Genomic DNA, 13,160 nt, shown 5'->3' with positions numbered 1-13,160 from the left:
GGAAGGTCAGGGCTGGGGACCTGTTCCCGGTGTGCCGGGAGGGCTGGCTGTCCTCGGCGGCACGGGGCTGCCACTGGTGCAGCTGCTTTCACCAGCTGTGTGCGAATTCAGGTGCCGTTTGCACAGGGGATGGTACGAGCATTAATGGACTCTTGCAATGGCTATCCCAGCCAGGAGCCGGCGTGGGTTTCATCACGGCGGGCAGGGGGTAAGCATGCCCCGCGGCTCCTCTCTGCACAGGCTCCCGGTGGAAATCCATGACGAACCAGGAGAAGCAGCCCTACTACGAGGAGCAAGCCCGGCTGAGCCGGCAGCACCTGGAGAAATACCCCGACTATAAGTACAAGCCCCGACCCAAACGCACCTGCATCGTGGAGGGGAAGCGGCTGCGCGTGGGCGAGTACAAGGCGCTGATGAGGAACCGGCGGCAGGACGCCAGGCAGGGCTACTTGATAGGGTAACGTGCCCCTTCCTCTCGTCCGAGGGGGCTCGCCGAGGTGCCCGTGGGGTGGGTGCCCCGGGAGGCAGAGGAAGGCAGGGGGAACACCTCGATGCCCCGGCTGGTGATTGCATTCCCCTGTCCCGCAGGCCCCAGGGCAGCCAGATGCCCCCCGCCTCCTCGGACGTGCTGTACCAGCGGCCGGTGGGCATGCAGCTGACGTCCCCCCTGATGGAGCACTACCTGCCCCGCAGCATGGACCCCAGCATGCCCGTCATCGTCAACACGCGCAGCCTCAAGGAGGGTGACGGCGGGGATGACGGGCACTCGGTGGCCGACGGTGAGATGTACCGCTACAGCGAGGAGGAGGACTCGGAGGGCGAGGACAAGAGCGATGGAGAGCTGGTGGTGCTGACGGACTGAGGGGGGCCGGGGAGGTGGCGGGTGGGGGCGGCAGGGCCAGAGTACCCCCCGATGGGATGGGACGCGGCCGAAGGGCTGCGCTGGGAGCAGAGGAGAGCTGCGACCCCGGCAGGCAGGAGTCGCTGCTGCTTGCCTGCAAATGGGTCCCACGAAGGCGGTCGTCCCAGCATTTTAGGTGGGGTGCTTCCCAGGGGAGCGATGAGCAGTGGTGTGCGCTGCGTGGGGCCACGGCTGGGACGCGCTGACCCCGCTGGGCAAACTGGCGAGGGCTGGCTCAGCTTTGCTCTGTTGGTGGGGGCATGGGGAGCTGAGGCCACCTGGCCCAGGGATGTGGGTGCCATGGCTGCTGAGCTGTCACCCATCTGCAGCCCCCCAGGAGGTACCTGAGGGTATCGGGGTGCGGGAAAACCTCCAGAGCATCTCCCAGCCTTCCAGCACCTGCGGGTCCTTTGCAGAGAGCCTCACCTGCAGCCGCCAGCCCCGGCTGCCGGCGACACGGGATGGAGACACGCTTGTCCCTTGCTCAGCCCCACCTGACCTCCCCGCCGTGTTTCCCACTCGGTCTTTAGACCCTGCCAGCAAATTCCCATGGAGCCATTTTTAGCTCTCTCCTGGCCCGAGTAGGAGCCAAGGGCTCCGAGGAGCCTTTTATGCTCCTGACAGCTCTGGCCCACTTTGTAAATAAAGCGGGTGCCTGTTCCCTGGCTGCGCCGTTACCCCGGCCCTCCGCCAGCCCCTGCCCTGGGCACGGCCGGGCACGAGCCCCGGCTGCGGTGGGTACGTGCTCTGTCCGTCCCTGGGCACCTCTCCCTCCCGGCTCTGCAAGCCGCAGGCTCCACCTCTGATCTGCATCGTGAAAACCACAGAGGGAGAGAAAAATAACAGCAATTAAAAAAAAAAAAAAAAAAAAAAAAAGAAATCATTAAAAAAAAAAAAACCAACAACCTTACTCCGATCAGAGCCTGGCCCAGGGGTGTTTGGGGTGCAGCGTGGCTGTGTGTCCGGCTGTGCACGCTCGGTGTCCGGCTGTGCACGCTCAGTGTCCGGCTGTGCGCAGAGCCCGTGCACCGCCCTGTGGCAACAGCCAGAAACAGGCACCGCGGCTCCAGCTGCAGCCAGGGCCTGGCCTCCAGCCTGGCACCCCGGGGACCTTGCTGGGGTGCAGAAGGAGCCGTGGCTGCCTGGGCTCCAGGCTGCAGCGGGGGGATCGAGCCCTGCGATGGGGGCTTTGCAGCAGCCCCATGCGCTCAGCCCCAGGGTTGGGGTCCGGAGCAGCGGCTCTGCAGCATCGGGGCCCCGGTGCTGCTCCCCTGCACCCCGCGGGGCTGCCGTCGGGATGTTGTTTATCCAAGGGAGGGTCCTGCCTCCTCACCCACCCAGCAAACGCCTCTCTCCTCTCTTTCCCTTTGCCAGTGCTTTATTTATTCCCCCTCCCTGTGCTGCTCTGGCTGGGGCTGGGGTCCCTGGGGAAGGGGTGCCAGCTCCCGGGGTGGGCTGGGCTGTGCTGCAGAGGGAGCTGGAAGCAGATGTGCCCAGCAAAGATGCAGCTCTTCCGCTCTCTTCTTTTTTTTTTTTTTAAAAAAACCTGTAAATATAGATAGAGCTTTATTTTGTTAATAAGACGACGAGTAACTTAACCTGTATATTTCACATACTTGTTTACAATTGTCCCCCCCACCCCTTGGCACAATAAAAATGACTTTTTGGAGCAGAGATCTGGGTCTGGACTTTGCCAGCCTGGGGTCTGGGAGAGCCGAGGGCTGGACGGGAGCTCTCACCCCAGGCAGTCAGGGCATAGATGGGGGGGTGCTTGTTTCCCCCCTTCCCTGCCCCTCTTCCAGCACAGCCCCCTCCTAAGGCTCCTGCTCCCTGCGATGTTTTCACTTGTGCTGTTTCTTAGCCCTTTCTCCTGCCCCGTCCATCCGTGGTGGGTCCCGAGCTGCTCCCCTCTCCTTCCCGCCTCTCACCTGTGTTTTCTCGAGGTCTCGCCCCATGTCGCAGCGGGTTTGGGGTTCAGCCTCTCCCCCCCAGTGCCCGCTGCAGCCAAGTGCTCCAGCCTGCCCTTGCCGGAGCCAGAGCCCAGCCACGCTGGGCTCCAGAGCCCCAGCCCAGGGGAGCCACGATGAAGCTGTGGGATCAGCTCTGCAGAAGGCTGTTTTAAACCACAGGGTATCGCTCTGGGACAAGGACAATCCTCGGCAGTTGCTGCCTGCCGGGAAGGGGCAGCGGGTGCTGCATGCAAACACCTGAAGGGGGGTCAGGAGCGTGGAGGGACATCAGCAGCCCACCCTGTGAGGAGATACCTCCAGCAGCATCTCTGCTCCTGCTCTGGCCTTGCCCAGCACCTCCAGCTGCAGAAGGGCCAAGTGCACCCCCAGGCCCCAGGGATGCTGTCCCTGCTCCGGCACAAGTCCTGCACATTCCACAGATCCGCCGTCCTCCCCCATTTCCAGCTACCAGCAGCTTTTATTTTGCACCAAAACAAACACCAGATGCAACAACAGTCCCGGTTCTTGCTGGGGCAGATTCCTGTGCCTGTGCAGAGGGAACAGCCACCTTGTCCCCATTCCACTCGCCGAGCAGCCAAGGCAGGGGCAGAGGGGTCTGATTCCACCCCTCAGCTGATGCACAACCACTGTCATGAGCTGGACAGTGCTCAGCAGGCCAGGATCGCCCTCACAGAGCCTGTGGTGGAGGAGCAGCCGAGTGCTAACAGGGGATGAAGCTCTGCACGGCTCACGGAGCAGGTCGGCTCTGTTCAACCTCCTGCCGGGGGTTCCCACGCAGGGACACAGCCAAGAGAGGAGCACAGGGATGGTGTCCATGAGAGGGGCAGGACCGACCCCCCTGGCCCTGGGGGAGACAGGGAAGGCAGAACTGGGACCCCCTTGCTCCGGCAGCACAGGATGCTACGAGGGAAGCCATGAAGCTAATGGAAGTCTGGGAGACCACGGCCGTGGGGAAAGGCAGAGCCAGCCAGAGGCTGAGCACAGCGCAGGGGGTGCAGGCACCCAGCACCTGCCAGCAGAAGCCCACTGGTCCCAAGCCCACGCGGCTCACGGCTGTCGCTGCCCCTTGCTGCTTTGCACCATCCGAGCCGGAGCACAGCAGCACCCACCCTTTGTGGAAAGGGGTCCCGTGCTCAGAGACAGCCCCAAGCCCAGGATCAATACCGGCCCAAGAAATGTGCTGGTTTGGGGGCGGGAGCCCAAGTGCACTGAGCAGGCAGAGCAAGAGGGGTCGGAGGGAGCAGCGAAGGCGACGGGCACAGGGTGTGCACTGGGCAGCTAAAGCAACCGGGCAGCTCTGGGGGCTCCTGAGCAGACGGGGGGACCCATTTCCCCCCTCAGGGACAGCACAGAGGGAGCAAACCGGGTGCCAGGCCAAGCAGCAGTAGTGCCAGCAAAGCACGGACCTGCCGGACACCGGGGCCGAGGCTCGGCTCGGCATTAAGGCGATGGTAAGGCTTCCTTGTGTAGGCAGGGGCCTCTCCGAGGCCGTGGTCCTCTCTAGCATCTCATGGTCCAGTCTCGGGTATGTCCAGGGTCTCCTTTAATCGGTGGCTGGGTCAGAGCTCCTCTCCTCCCCCTTCCCACCATCAGGACCTGCCCTCACCCCCGGCTGGGGTGGGGAAGGGGCGAGGGGGATGCGAGGGCTGTGGACGTAGCAAGGACAAAATAGCTCAGGGTCTCACAGGCCGGAGATGCTATTTAGAGATCTGCAGGGCTGTGACCACCGGCTTCATCTTGAAGTACTGTTTAAACCTTAGCTTTGCATATCTGCCGAGAGAGGAGAGAGGGACAGACGTGAGACACTTGTCCCCCCAGCCCCGTGTCCCCTGGCCACAGAGGATCCCTCCAGCACAGAGGGACCGTTGGCATCCTCTATGCTCCAGTCATTTAATGCTGAACCGCGCTGGGAGCCAATGCCCCCCCAGCCCCGGCGGGCTCACCTTAAGAAGTTAAAGTCTATGGTAGAGTATTTATCCTGGATCAAGCCCCAGCATGCCCAGAGGAAATGGGATGCCTGCAACAGACAAAACAAGGATCACAAATGGGCACGGAGCATCCCTGCCCGCGGGACAAGTCACTCGCGCTTCTCCTGGCCGGGTCCCAGAAGTCCCGCGGCTGTGACGACAGGACGTGGGGTGGCAGCCAGCTGGGGCTGGCCCCCACGTGTGTTTTTATATGCTCCGGAGGCTGGTCCCAGCCCGGGCAAGGGATGCCAGCAGGAAGGATGCTGAACGGCTGCACAACGTGCTCAGGGTACCAGCCCTTGCGCTTGCAGCCGGGATGTCCCTCCTGGCAGCTCCAGCCAGGAAACCAGCCGAGATTTTGCCCTAAGTTTCCAGAAAATTGGCTCTGCCTGCACATGGCATTTACGAAAGAGGATTTCCTCATGCTCAGCTGCGCCTAGGGTCTGCCTGCCCTCTCTGAAGGGATGCCCAAGGCCACAGCTATCAGAGACATGCCGTCCCTTGGCACGTGTCGGCGGGATGGCAGGCAGCCAGGGCTATCGTTGACCTTGCCCAGGGGTTCAGCACCTCGGAGGTGCAGCCGGGCTCTTCGGGGCAGCCTTTTGCCCCAGGTGCTCCCCAAACCCCCAGGCTGGTACCTGTACCCCTGTTCTCGCCAGCCGAGCTGCAGCATGAAGCCCCGGCTCACCCGAGAGCAGAGGAAAACCCATCCCACGGGCAGCGCTCGAGAGAGGCTGGCTCCTTCCCATCTCCACTCACCAAAGAAAACTTGTTCACTTGCACATAGAGAGCCTCCAGCTCCTCCTCGGACACCCCCGTGCCTCCTCGGTCCCCCTGGGTGAGCTGCTTGTAGGCCTGCAGGTAGGAGCGCAGCCACTGCAACTGGGTCTCCTTGCTGGGGTAGAGGCGGTAATCCACCTCCTTCACGCCTGCGAGGGGAGCCGGGGTCAGCGATGGCCAAGGGGCAGAAGGGCGAAAGGGAGCTTTTCTCCAGGACGAAGTGGCGTGAACACGGGGCTCTCCCCGAGCACGACCGGGTGAGCGAAACCCCTGCAGCTCCAGGCTTGCACAAGCCGGGGATCAACCCGCTGATTCGAGGCACGCGCCCGGCCCTTCCACGGTTAAGAGCTGGGCTCGTGCAGGCATTGCGTCCCAGCAGCAGCCAGGCTGCTCACCGCCGGCAGCACGGCACCCGACGCCAGCAGAGACCCTCCCTCACACATTGCTCTAACCCCAGGCAGCCCGAGGAGGAGCTGCCCCATTTCCCACCATGGGACTGGGGATGCAACTTGCCTCCTCCATCCCCAGGGACGGGGAGACCCCGGGGCAGCCGCTGCAACTTTGGTGTCACGGAGAGGAGCCCGACTCACCCGCAAACTCATTAAAGTGGTTTCCAATGTCAAAAGCCTGGTAGTTGTAGCCAGTGTACTCGTAGTCTATGAAGCGAACGTGCTCTGCGGAGGCAAAGGGGCTGTGAGAGGGGCTGGAGATGGAGCCGCCAGCCCCTGGGGAGGTGGGCGAGGGACGGACCCCTCCGCCGGGTGTGCGAAGCTGCTGCCACGAACCTTGGGTCCCGTCGTAGATGATGTTCTTGCAGAGCAGGTCGTTGTGGCAAAGCACGACGGGGGAGCCCAGCTGGGAGAGCGTTTCCTTCATCCAGGCCAGCTCGTGTTCAAGCATTTCCAGGCTGGGCATGTCCCGCTGGAGGCTGGGGAAGGGGACGGGGTGGAATCACTTCTGCCCACAGGAAACCTCCCTTGGGGGCAGAGGGGCAGCGTTGCCCCTTGCTTCCCTCCGTGCGTCTTATAAACAAACTTATCAGTGGCACAAAGCGAGGGCTAACGAAGCCATTTTTGGTGGGGAGGTCAGGTTTGGCTTGGACATCCTCCAGCGTGCTGTGTGGCACCCAGGGCGCCTGGCAGATGCCACGGTGCAGCCTCAGCCCTCCCCTTCTCCCCACTAACACCCGCATCCATCCCCCAAACTCACCCAACCAGCCACCGAGCCCCCCAGCGCTCACTAACCCAAAGCACCCGACTAACCCCCAGCCAACGGGAATTTTTTGGACTCTGCCAGGGCACGTACCCTCTCAGTAACCTCAGAAGTTTCAGCTCCAAGAAGAGAGACAGTTAATGATTACCTAATTGGCCACACTGAAGGCGCAGGCTTGGGTAAAGTCTGCCTGCAGCGGGGCGAGTGCTGAGAAAAGCCCTGTGTCCTGGCACTGCTGCTCAGGGCACGGGTTAATTATTCGCTTGCCTTCATGTTCATTCACCTCCGCCACCTCTTGGGGCTGCCCGCATCCTTCCAGCCACCCCAGACACTCACCTGGCATGAACCCAGGCTCCCAGAAATGGGATGAACTGGTCTGAAGTGGGAACTGGCTGCTAATCTATACGGGGTTTCCAGCATCCCCTCCAACATGAGCTCAACCTTGCTGCTCAGATCCCCACCATAAGAAGGGCTTGAGCTTATTCTAGGGAGGGCTTAAAATGCAGGCTAGATTTGCAGGGAGGAGGCGGATTATTACAGCAGGCGGGAGTCTCTGGCTCAGGCCGGATCCTGCCTGGGTGCTGTACAAGCACAACCCAGAGCTCTCTCTGCTCTAACACTGCTCCCAGACCGGCAGGAGGAAAGGCACTGAAGGGTGCACGGAGATGCCTCCATCCCACTTGCTCTTGGGGGCTTGGCCACGAGTTTGCTTGCAGAGGGATCGTGATCCAGAAGCGGCCGCGTGGCCGGATCCAGCCCTGACGCCGTCCCCTGCCCCGCTCACCAACCCTAGACTCCTGCAGAGGTTTTACCTGGGAACCGGGGCTCTTCCCCCCGGTCCCGTATGGGGAAGACTTAGAGATGGGTGGGCAGCGGGTGCCCAAGCCAGAGCCTGGCTCTTTGGGATCCCTCTGCCTTTACCTGGGGTTGGATACCTTTGGGCTGAGATCCGTCTTCACGAGGGTGAGGTATTTGTGCAGCTTCTGCCAGAGGATGGGCTTGGGGAGGCTCCCGTTGGCGTGGATGGCATGTACCCGGGCCATCTCCTGGGCCACCAGCCTGGAAGGAAACACGGATGCACGGGTGAGCGGTGGCCGTGCAGCAGCATCCCCGAGAGCAGTGCTCCTCAAAACCAGCCTTGAGACATCTCGAGAGGGGTTCCCCAAAAGCCATGTTTAAAAATGCAGGGTCCGCACAGCTGAAACTCCCCTCCACTTCAGCTGTGAGCCTCTGAAGCATTTCAAGACCCTGCCTGGGTCAAAAGCAGCATTCACCTTTCCAGGGCAAGTTCAGATAAAAGCCGTGGTTCCTGTGCAATCTCTATTCACCAAAAGCTGATGTTTTAAAAACATGGTGACAAACCCGGCTGCAGTTTGGCCCATTTATGCCCCAGCACCACCCAGGTTTGTGCACGTCAGCGACGCTCGAGCACCGGCCTGCAGCAAAGGCAGTGAGGGGGAGAGCTGGAAACCCGGAGCAAACCCCTCGCCGGTTTCCCCATCCCACGTTTCCTCCCCGGAGCTGCACACCTGAAGATGTGGGGGTCCCGCACGTGGTCGGGCCCCAGCGCGATGCCCGGCAGGAACTGGTAGCAGAGCCCGTTCTGGAAGGCGCAGTAGAGGTCGGGGGCGCAGCCGTGGGCACGCAGCACCTGGAAGTTCCTCAGCTCCGTCTCCCGGTCCACAAACAGCTCCGTCTTCCTGCCGTAGACACGGACCAGTACCGCATCCGCCATGCCCTCGTCCGTGTAACAGGCCACGAGCTTGTTGGTGATGCCATCGGTGAAGAGCTGGAGGGGGAGAGGGGCGGCAGAGCCGAAGCCTGTACATCCCTGCCATGCCAGCCAGGCATGAGGGAAACCCCCTTCTCAACGGCAGACCCCAGGGAGAAAGCAACGTGGCAAAGGCAATAACAAGCAACGGGCAAAAGAGAGCATGAAGCAGCAGTGCCCCCAGCAGCCAGGAAAGCTCCCGCGGCAGGCGGCACGAGTTTGCAAGGCCTTGAGGCTCACGCGTGTGCTGAGGCTCTGCACAGGGCTGCAGGCACGAGGCTTTGGCTGCACCAAGCTGGCGGTTTGGGTGGAAATCCTGCCATTTTTCACCTAGGAGCTCAGGAACGGCTCAGGCCAGATGTGCCGCCAGCACGCTTGGCACTCGAGCGGCCCCGGGAATCACTCCCAAAAAATCAGCGCAAATCTTTTGGCACAAAATGGAGAAAAAAAAAAAAAAAAAAAAACCACCACCAAACCCCAGCCAACAACACGGAGCAAACACCACCACCCCATCTCCTCCTCCCAACCCTCCCCGCAGGGCCGGATCACTGATAGGCAGGGACGTCTCTGCTGGGGACGTTTCGTGTCATTGCTCTGATGGCTCCTCACAGATGGAAAGAGAGTTTTGTTCTCCCGTTGCCCCGGCTTGGCCACCTGCCCGCGCACATGCAGGGGCTGCCGCCGCCGCCCGCGCCAGGCTGCTCTCCCCATCCTGCGGCGATTTCAGTCGCCTCCGGTGCACCGAGGGGTTCGGGTCTCCATCGCCCCACGGGAGACCCCGTCGTCCCCCACGCAGGCAGGACCCCCATCAGCCCCACGTGGCTCCTGCTCGGCACCGAGGCCAAGCGTGCCGGGGTGCCGCTGCCTCCCACGAGAATGATTTCTTTATCCCCTTTGGGTTCAGGGAGCCGGAGCAGGCGGAGCGGGAGAGGGGCGAGGGCGCGTGCTACGGCAGCAGCGGTGCTCGGGGGTGGGACAGCTAATTTTAGACATCCCACTCAGCAACTCTCGCTCCTATATAGGGTGCCTATATATAGGGCTCCCCGTGCAGCCTCCCGAGGGAAACTCAAAGCACTGGAATGAGACACCCGAAGTTAGACGGCACGAACACCCCTCATTACACAGCTGGCTGGTGTTGGAATTGGGGTGAGCGCAGCGGGCAGCGAGCCGGGCACCACATCCCCTCGGGCTGCTGCCCCTCGGCTGCGCTGGGGCGGGCTGAAGGTTCAGCAACCTTCTCAAGCAACCGAGCTGCTTTTCCTAGGCCAGATAATCTGTGTTTCCGCCGCAGTGTCACGCTCAGCTCTCTCCTCTCCTTGTCCTGCCAGGCCCCAGAGGCCAGAAATTCAGCAAGCGAAAGGTGTCACGGCCCATCCACGCAGAAGACGTTGCACCCCGGGGCTGGTGCCCTCCATCAGCCACACGCACATCAGCCGCAGATGAACGGCTCCACATCGAGACGCTCAGCGCCGTCTCGCCTGCAAAGTCCTTGCGCTGCTTTGTTTTGCTGCTCGACAGCCCAATCAGCCCTTTCCAGCGGGTTTAACAGGATTACTGAGCCTTATTCCCCCTGAATTCCAGGCCGCTAACTTTGGAGACTCACACGTGGTTCGTCAGCAACCTGCAGACACGCACGCAGGGGCTCACCTGGTTTGGAGGTAGCAGCTCCTCCAGCTCCCAAGCGCGGCTGCTTGGGGGATGCCCGGTGCTATTCCTTGTGGATCCAAAGTGCAGTCAGCTATCAGCAGGGCCGCAGCGCTGCTACCAGCCCAAATCCTTCCCTGCTGCGGTTGTATGACAGCAGGGAGGGGGGGGAAAGTGAGCGTGACTCCACACCAGGAGCCTTGCGGCAATTAAATGTGAAGCAAGACCCAAGCCCTGTGCAAAGATGCTGAAGCGAAGCAGCTCCATCCGACACCCCGGTGCTGCACCTGCCATGAGACCCCCTCGGCACCCCCAAAGCATCGCCACGTTGGCTGCTTCCCCATGCAGGCACCCCCAGCGCTGCTCCCCAGCCCGAAAGGCGGCCGGCAGCCCGGGGCCGGACTGCAGCACGGCACCTTGTTGCCAAAGTCGGGCTAAAAAGTCCAGCTACGCCGGAGTCCTCACGGGGGTTTGGCTCCACATCGTTGCTGCTGCTCTGATCGCCGGATGAGGGATGGAGGAGCGTGTGCTTCCCTGATAGCGTGGCTGGCTGACTCACCGATACCGCCCGTGCCTTCTCGGTACGGAGATGCTTCTGCCCAGGGACAGAGCTTAAAGGATGAGGAGTGGGAGCCCTGGAAAGCGGGCACAACCCGGAGCACAGGGGGCTGAAGACCCCAGCAAGCAGAGGGCAGGCAGGGGAGGCCAAGCACCCAGACCCTTCCTCCCCATCTTCCACACCCTGCCCCAAGCGCTGGGAGATTTTTTTCCGTGTCAGCGGCGCAGCCTGGTACAGCCCCTGCAAGCAGCTGTGCACCGACACCGTGCGGCGAGGTGGTGTGAACCGGGCACCGCTCCAGTGCGCGGAGGAAAGCGAACAGGAACGCTAATAGGAACCAGCTGAGGACCAGTGCACTGCTCCAATCCCCTCCCGAACAGCTCTTGCAATAGAAGCTACGGGAAACGCAACTGGAGGTTCCCCCCCCCCCCCCCCCAAATCCTAAGGGGTTTTTTTTTCCTTTTTTTTTTTTTTTTTTTTAATTAAAAACACACGCACGCACGCACTAGCTGCTGTTGAACACTGACCCCCTCCGATGCCTGGAGAGAGCCTGGATACCAGAGAGCTGGGGTCCTTCTCAAACAACCATCGCCACCGAGGTCTGTGCTCGGTGCTGCAGAGCCCGAGACATTTCCTGCCCCTACAACTCCGTGCTCTGAGGAACTCGAACTCCAAGCTTCCTGCCTATTGCCATCTGCCCTTTCATATGTATTTTCCTGCAGCTTCTTGTATTTAATTACACTTGGCTATTAATACATTTTTAATGACACTCCAGGCACACGGGAAGCGTGTGCCTTCAGAGGACATGTATACACGCGTATATACGTTTAAGTGCACCCAGCTCTGCCACCTCCACGCTCCCGTGCCCATCGCCAGGAGCCCGGTGAGGGCACGGACACCACCAGCCTCACTTTTCCATCCGAGACCTGGCACCCCTGGGCAGAGGTGAGGAGGGGGAAAGGGACTCCCACGTCAGGCAGCTGCCAGCCTCGCTCGCCCAGCCGCCGCGGCAAAGCCCTGCCAGCTCCGGACAGCCAAGCCCCGTCCCGTGCAAGGAGCACCGGCGCTGAATCCCAGCTCCCATCCGAACCCGTGCTCAGCCCACGCGACCTGGCAAAGGTGCAAGCCCACAAGTAACCCAAGCGAGACCTGCTCCTGGGAGCAGCTACTCCTGCGGGCAGGGGCCTGGCAGCACTGGGTGCAGGCAGGGGTGCAGCACCTGCAGGAGAGACTCTGGGGAGACCAGCAGCGCAGGCTGCTACCCCGGCATCCCCCCAGCCTTCACCCACCTTGGCAGCCTCGAGGGACCCTGGGGACACGCGTGCATTCACAGTCACCGCTCAGTGACTGCCTGAGGGGTCCCCAAAGCCTGCGGGGGGGGGGGGTGTGTCACACCTTCACACACCTGACAGGCTTTAAGAGTGGAGGGGGGAACTGGGGGGGGGGACAGGACGTCGTACCCTCCTTGGCAGGTCCTATAGCCCCCCCACGCTGGGTCCCGTGGGTCCTACAACCACCCTCATGTGGACCTTATAGCCCCCCCCACAGCGAGCTCTGTAGCTAGCCCAGGGCGGGCCCCATAGCCCCCCGGGGTGAGCCCCACAGCCCCCCTCGGGCGGACCCTAGAGCCCCCCAGGCTGGGCTCTGCAGCCCCCTCGGACGATCCCCACGGGGGGTGCGCGGGCTGCGGCGGCCGGTCCCGGGGGGGCTCCGCGGAGGTTCCCCCCCCCCCCCCCGGCGGGGCGTACCTTGGTCTTCACCCTCGCCGGCTCCCAGCCGGGTCTCAGCTCCCGCATGAGCCGCAGCGCCCCGGGCAGCACATCGCCCTCGTCCACCGCAATGCCGAGGTGGGGCACGGGGGGGGTCCCGCCGCCGCCGCCGCCACCGCCCCGCTCCGGCCCCGGGCAGTCGGGGCAGCGGCCGGGCGGTACGGCCATACCCAGCTCCGCTCTCCCGGAGCCGCGGCCCATGTGCCGGGGGCTGCCGCGGGGCCGGCGGCCGCGGGGAGGAGCCGCCCGCCGTTGGGAAGCCATGAGTCACCGGCCCGCCTCCCGCCGCCCGCCGCCCGCCTCCCGCGGCAGCGCCCGCCCGCCCGCCGCCCGCATTGTGAGGTCAGCGGGACCCGCACCGGACCCGCACCGGGACCCCCCCCCCCCGCCACACCGGCCCCCCCCCCGCCGCACCGGGCCCCCCCCCCGCCGCACCTGCTGCCGGTGCCCTCCGCCCCGATGCCTCCTCTCTCCCCGGAGCCCCTCAGCCATCCCGGGGACCCCCCCGTCCCCCCCGTCTCTTTGGGGTCTGGGATAAAAAGGATGGGGATGCCGCACATGAGGTTTGCCCCAGGATGTGCTGGCTG

General features: G+C 62.9%; 2 protein-coding genes across 4 annotated transcripts in view; one reads left to right on the top strand and one right to left on the bottom strand.

The window, feature by feature from the left end:
• SOX13 (SRY-box transcription factor 13) overlaps window positions 1-2,344 on the top strand; it is a 42,931-nt gene extending 40,587 nt beyond the window's left edge. For both annotated transcript variants that reach the window (XM_075521846.1, XM_075521848.1), the window contains exons 13-14: window positions 241-457; window positions 589-2,344. In XM_075521846.1, coding sequence (XP_075377961.1) covers window positions 241-457; window positions 589-862 — 491 coding nt within the window. In that variant the 3' untranslated portion in view covers window positions 863-2,344. The remainder of the gene's footprint in view (window positions 1-240; window positions 458-588) is intronic.
• An 80-nt stretch (window positions 2,345-2,424) lies between these two features.
• ETNK2 (ethanolamine kinase 2) lies at window positions 2,425-12,837 on the bottom strand. Of its 2 annotated transcripts, none has more exons than XM_075521787.1 (8): window positions 12,553-12,796; window positions 8,360-8,619; window positions 7,752-7,889; window positions 6,404-6,546; window positions 6,209-6,292; window positions 5,598-5,693; window positions 4,815-4,888; window positions 2,425-4,641 (listed from the first exon to the last, which is right to left on the bottom strand). In XM_075521787.1, the coding sequence occupies exons 1-7, from the start codon at window positions 12,772-12,774 to the stop codon at window positions 4,845-4,847; spliced, it is 987 nt and encodes a 328-aa protein (XP_075377902.1). In that variant the 5' UTR covers window positions 12,775-12,796; the 3' UTR covers window positions 2,425-4,641; window positions 4,815-4,844. The 2 variants fall into 2 exon arrangements, with proteins under 2 accessions (XP_075377902.1, XP_075377901.1); XM_075521786.1 differs by having other exon boundaries at window positions 2,431-4,641; window positions 5,598-5,767; window positions 12,553-12,837.
• Window positions 12,838-13,160: the final 323 nt, after the last annotated feature.

This window comes from Mycteria americana, chromosome 20 (genome assembly GCF_035582795.1).
Source record: "Mycteria americana isolate JAX WOST 10 ecotype Jacksonville Zoo and Gardens chromosome 20, USCA_MyAme_1.0, whole genome shotgun sequence".
Classification (NCBI taxonomy): Eukaryota; Metazoa; Chordata; class Aves; order Ciconiiformes; family Ciconiidae; genus Mycteria; species Mycteria americana.
The sequence above is the reverse complement of the archived record's forward strand: the minus strand, read 5'-3'. Positions and strand labels throughout refer to the sequence as shown.

Excerpts from the sequence above, each read along its gene's own strand:
- ETNK2 (XM_075521786.1), bottom strand. The coding sequence starts at position 12,837 with ATGGCTTCCCAACGGCGGGCGGCTCCTCCCCGCGGCCGCCGGCCCCGC. Across the intron at positions 7,890-8,359 it reads CGGGACCCCCACATCTTCAG|GCTGGTGGCCCAGGAGATGG; the intron begins GTGTGCAGCTCC and ends GTTTCCTTCCAG. Across the intron at positions 4,889-5,597 it reads AAGTGAACAAGTTTTCTTTG|GCATCCCATTTCCTCTGGGC; the intron begins GTGAGTGGAGAT and ends TGTCTGTTGCAG.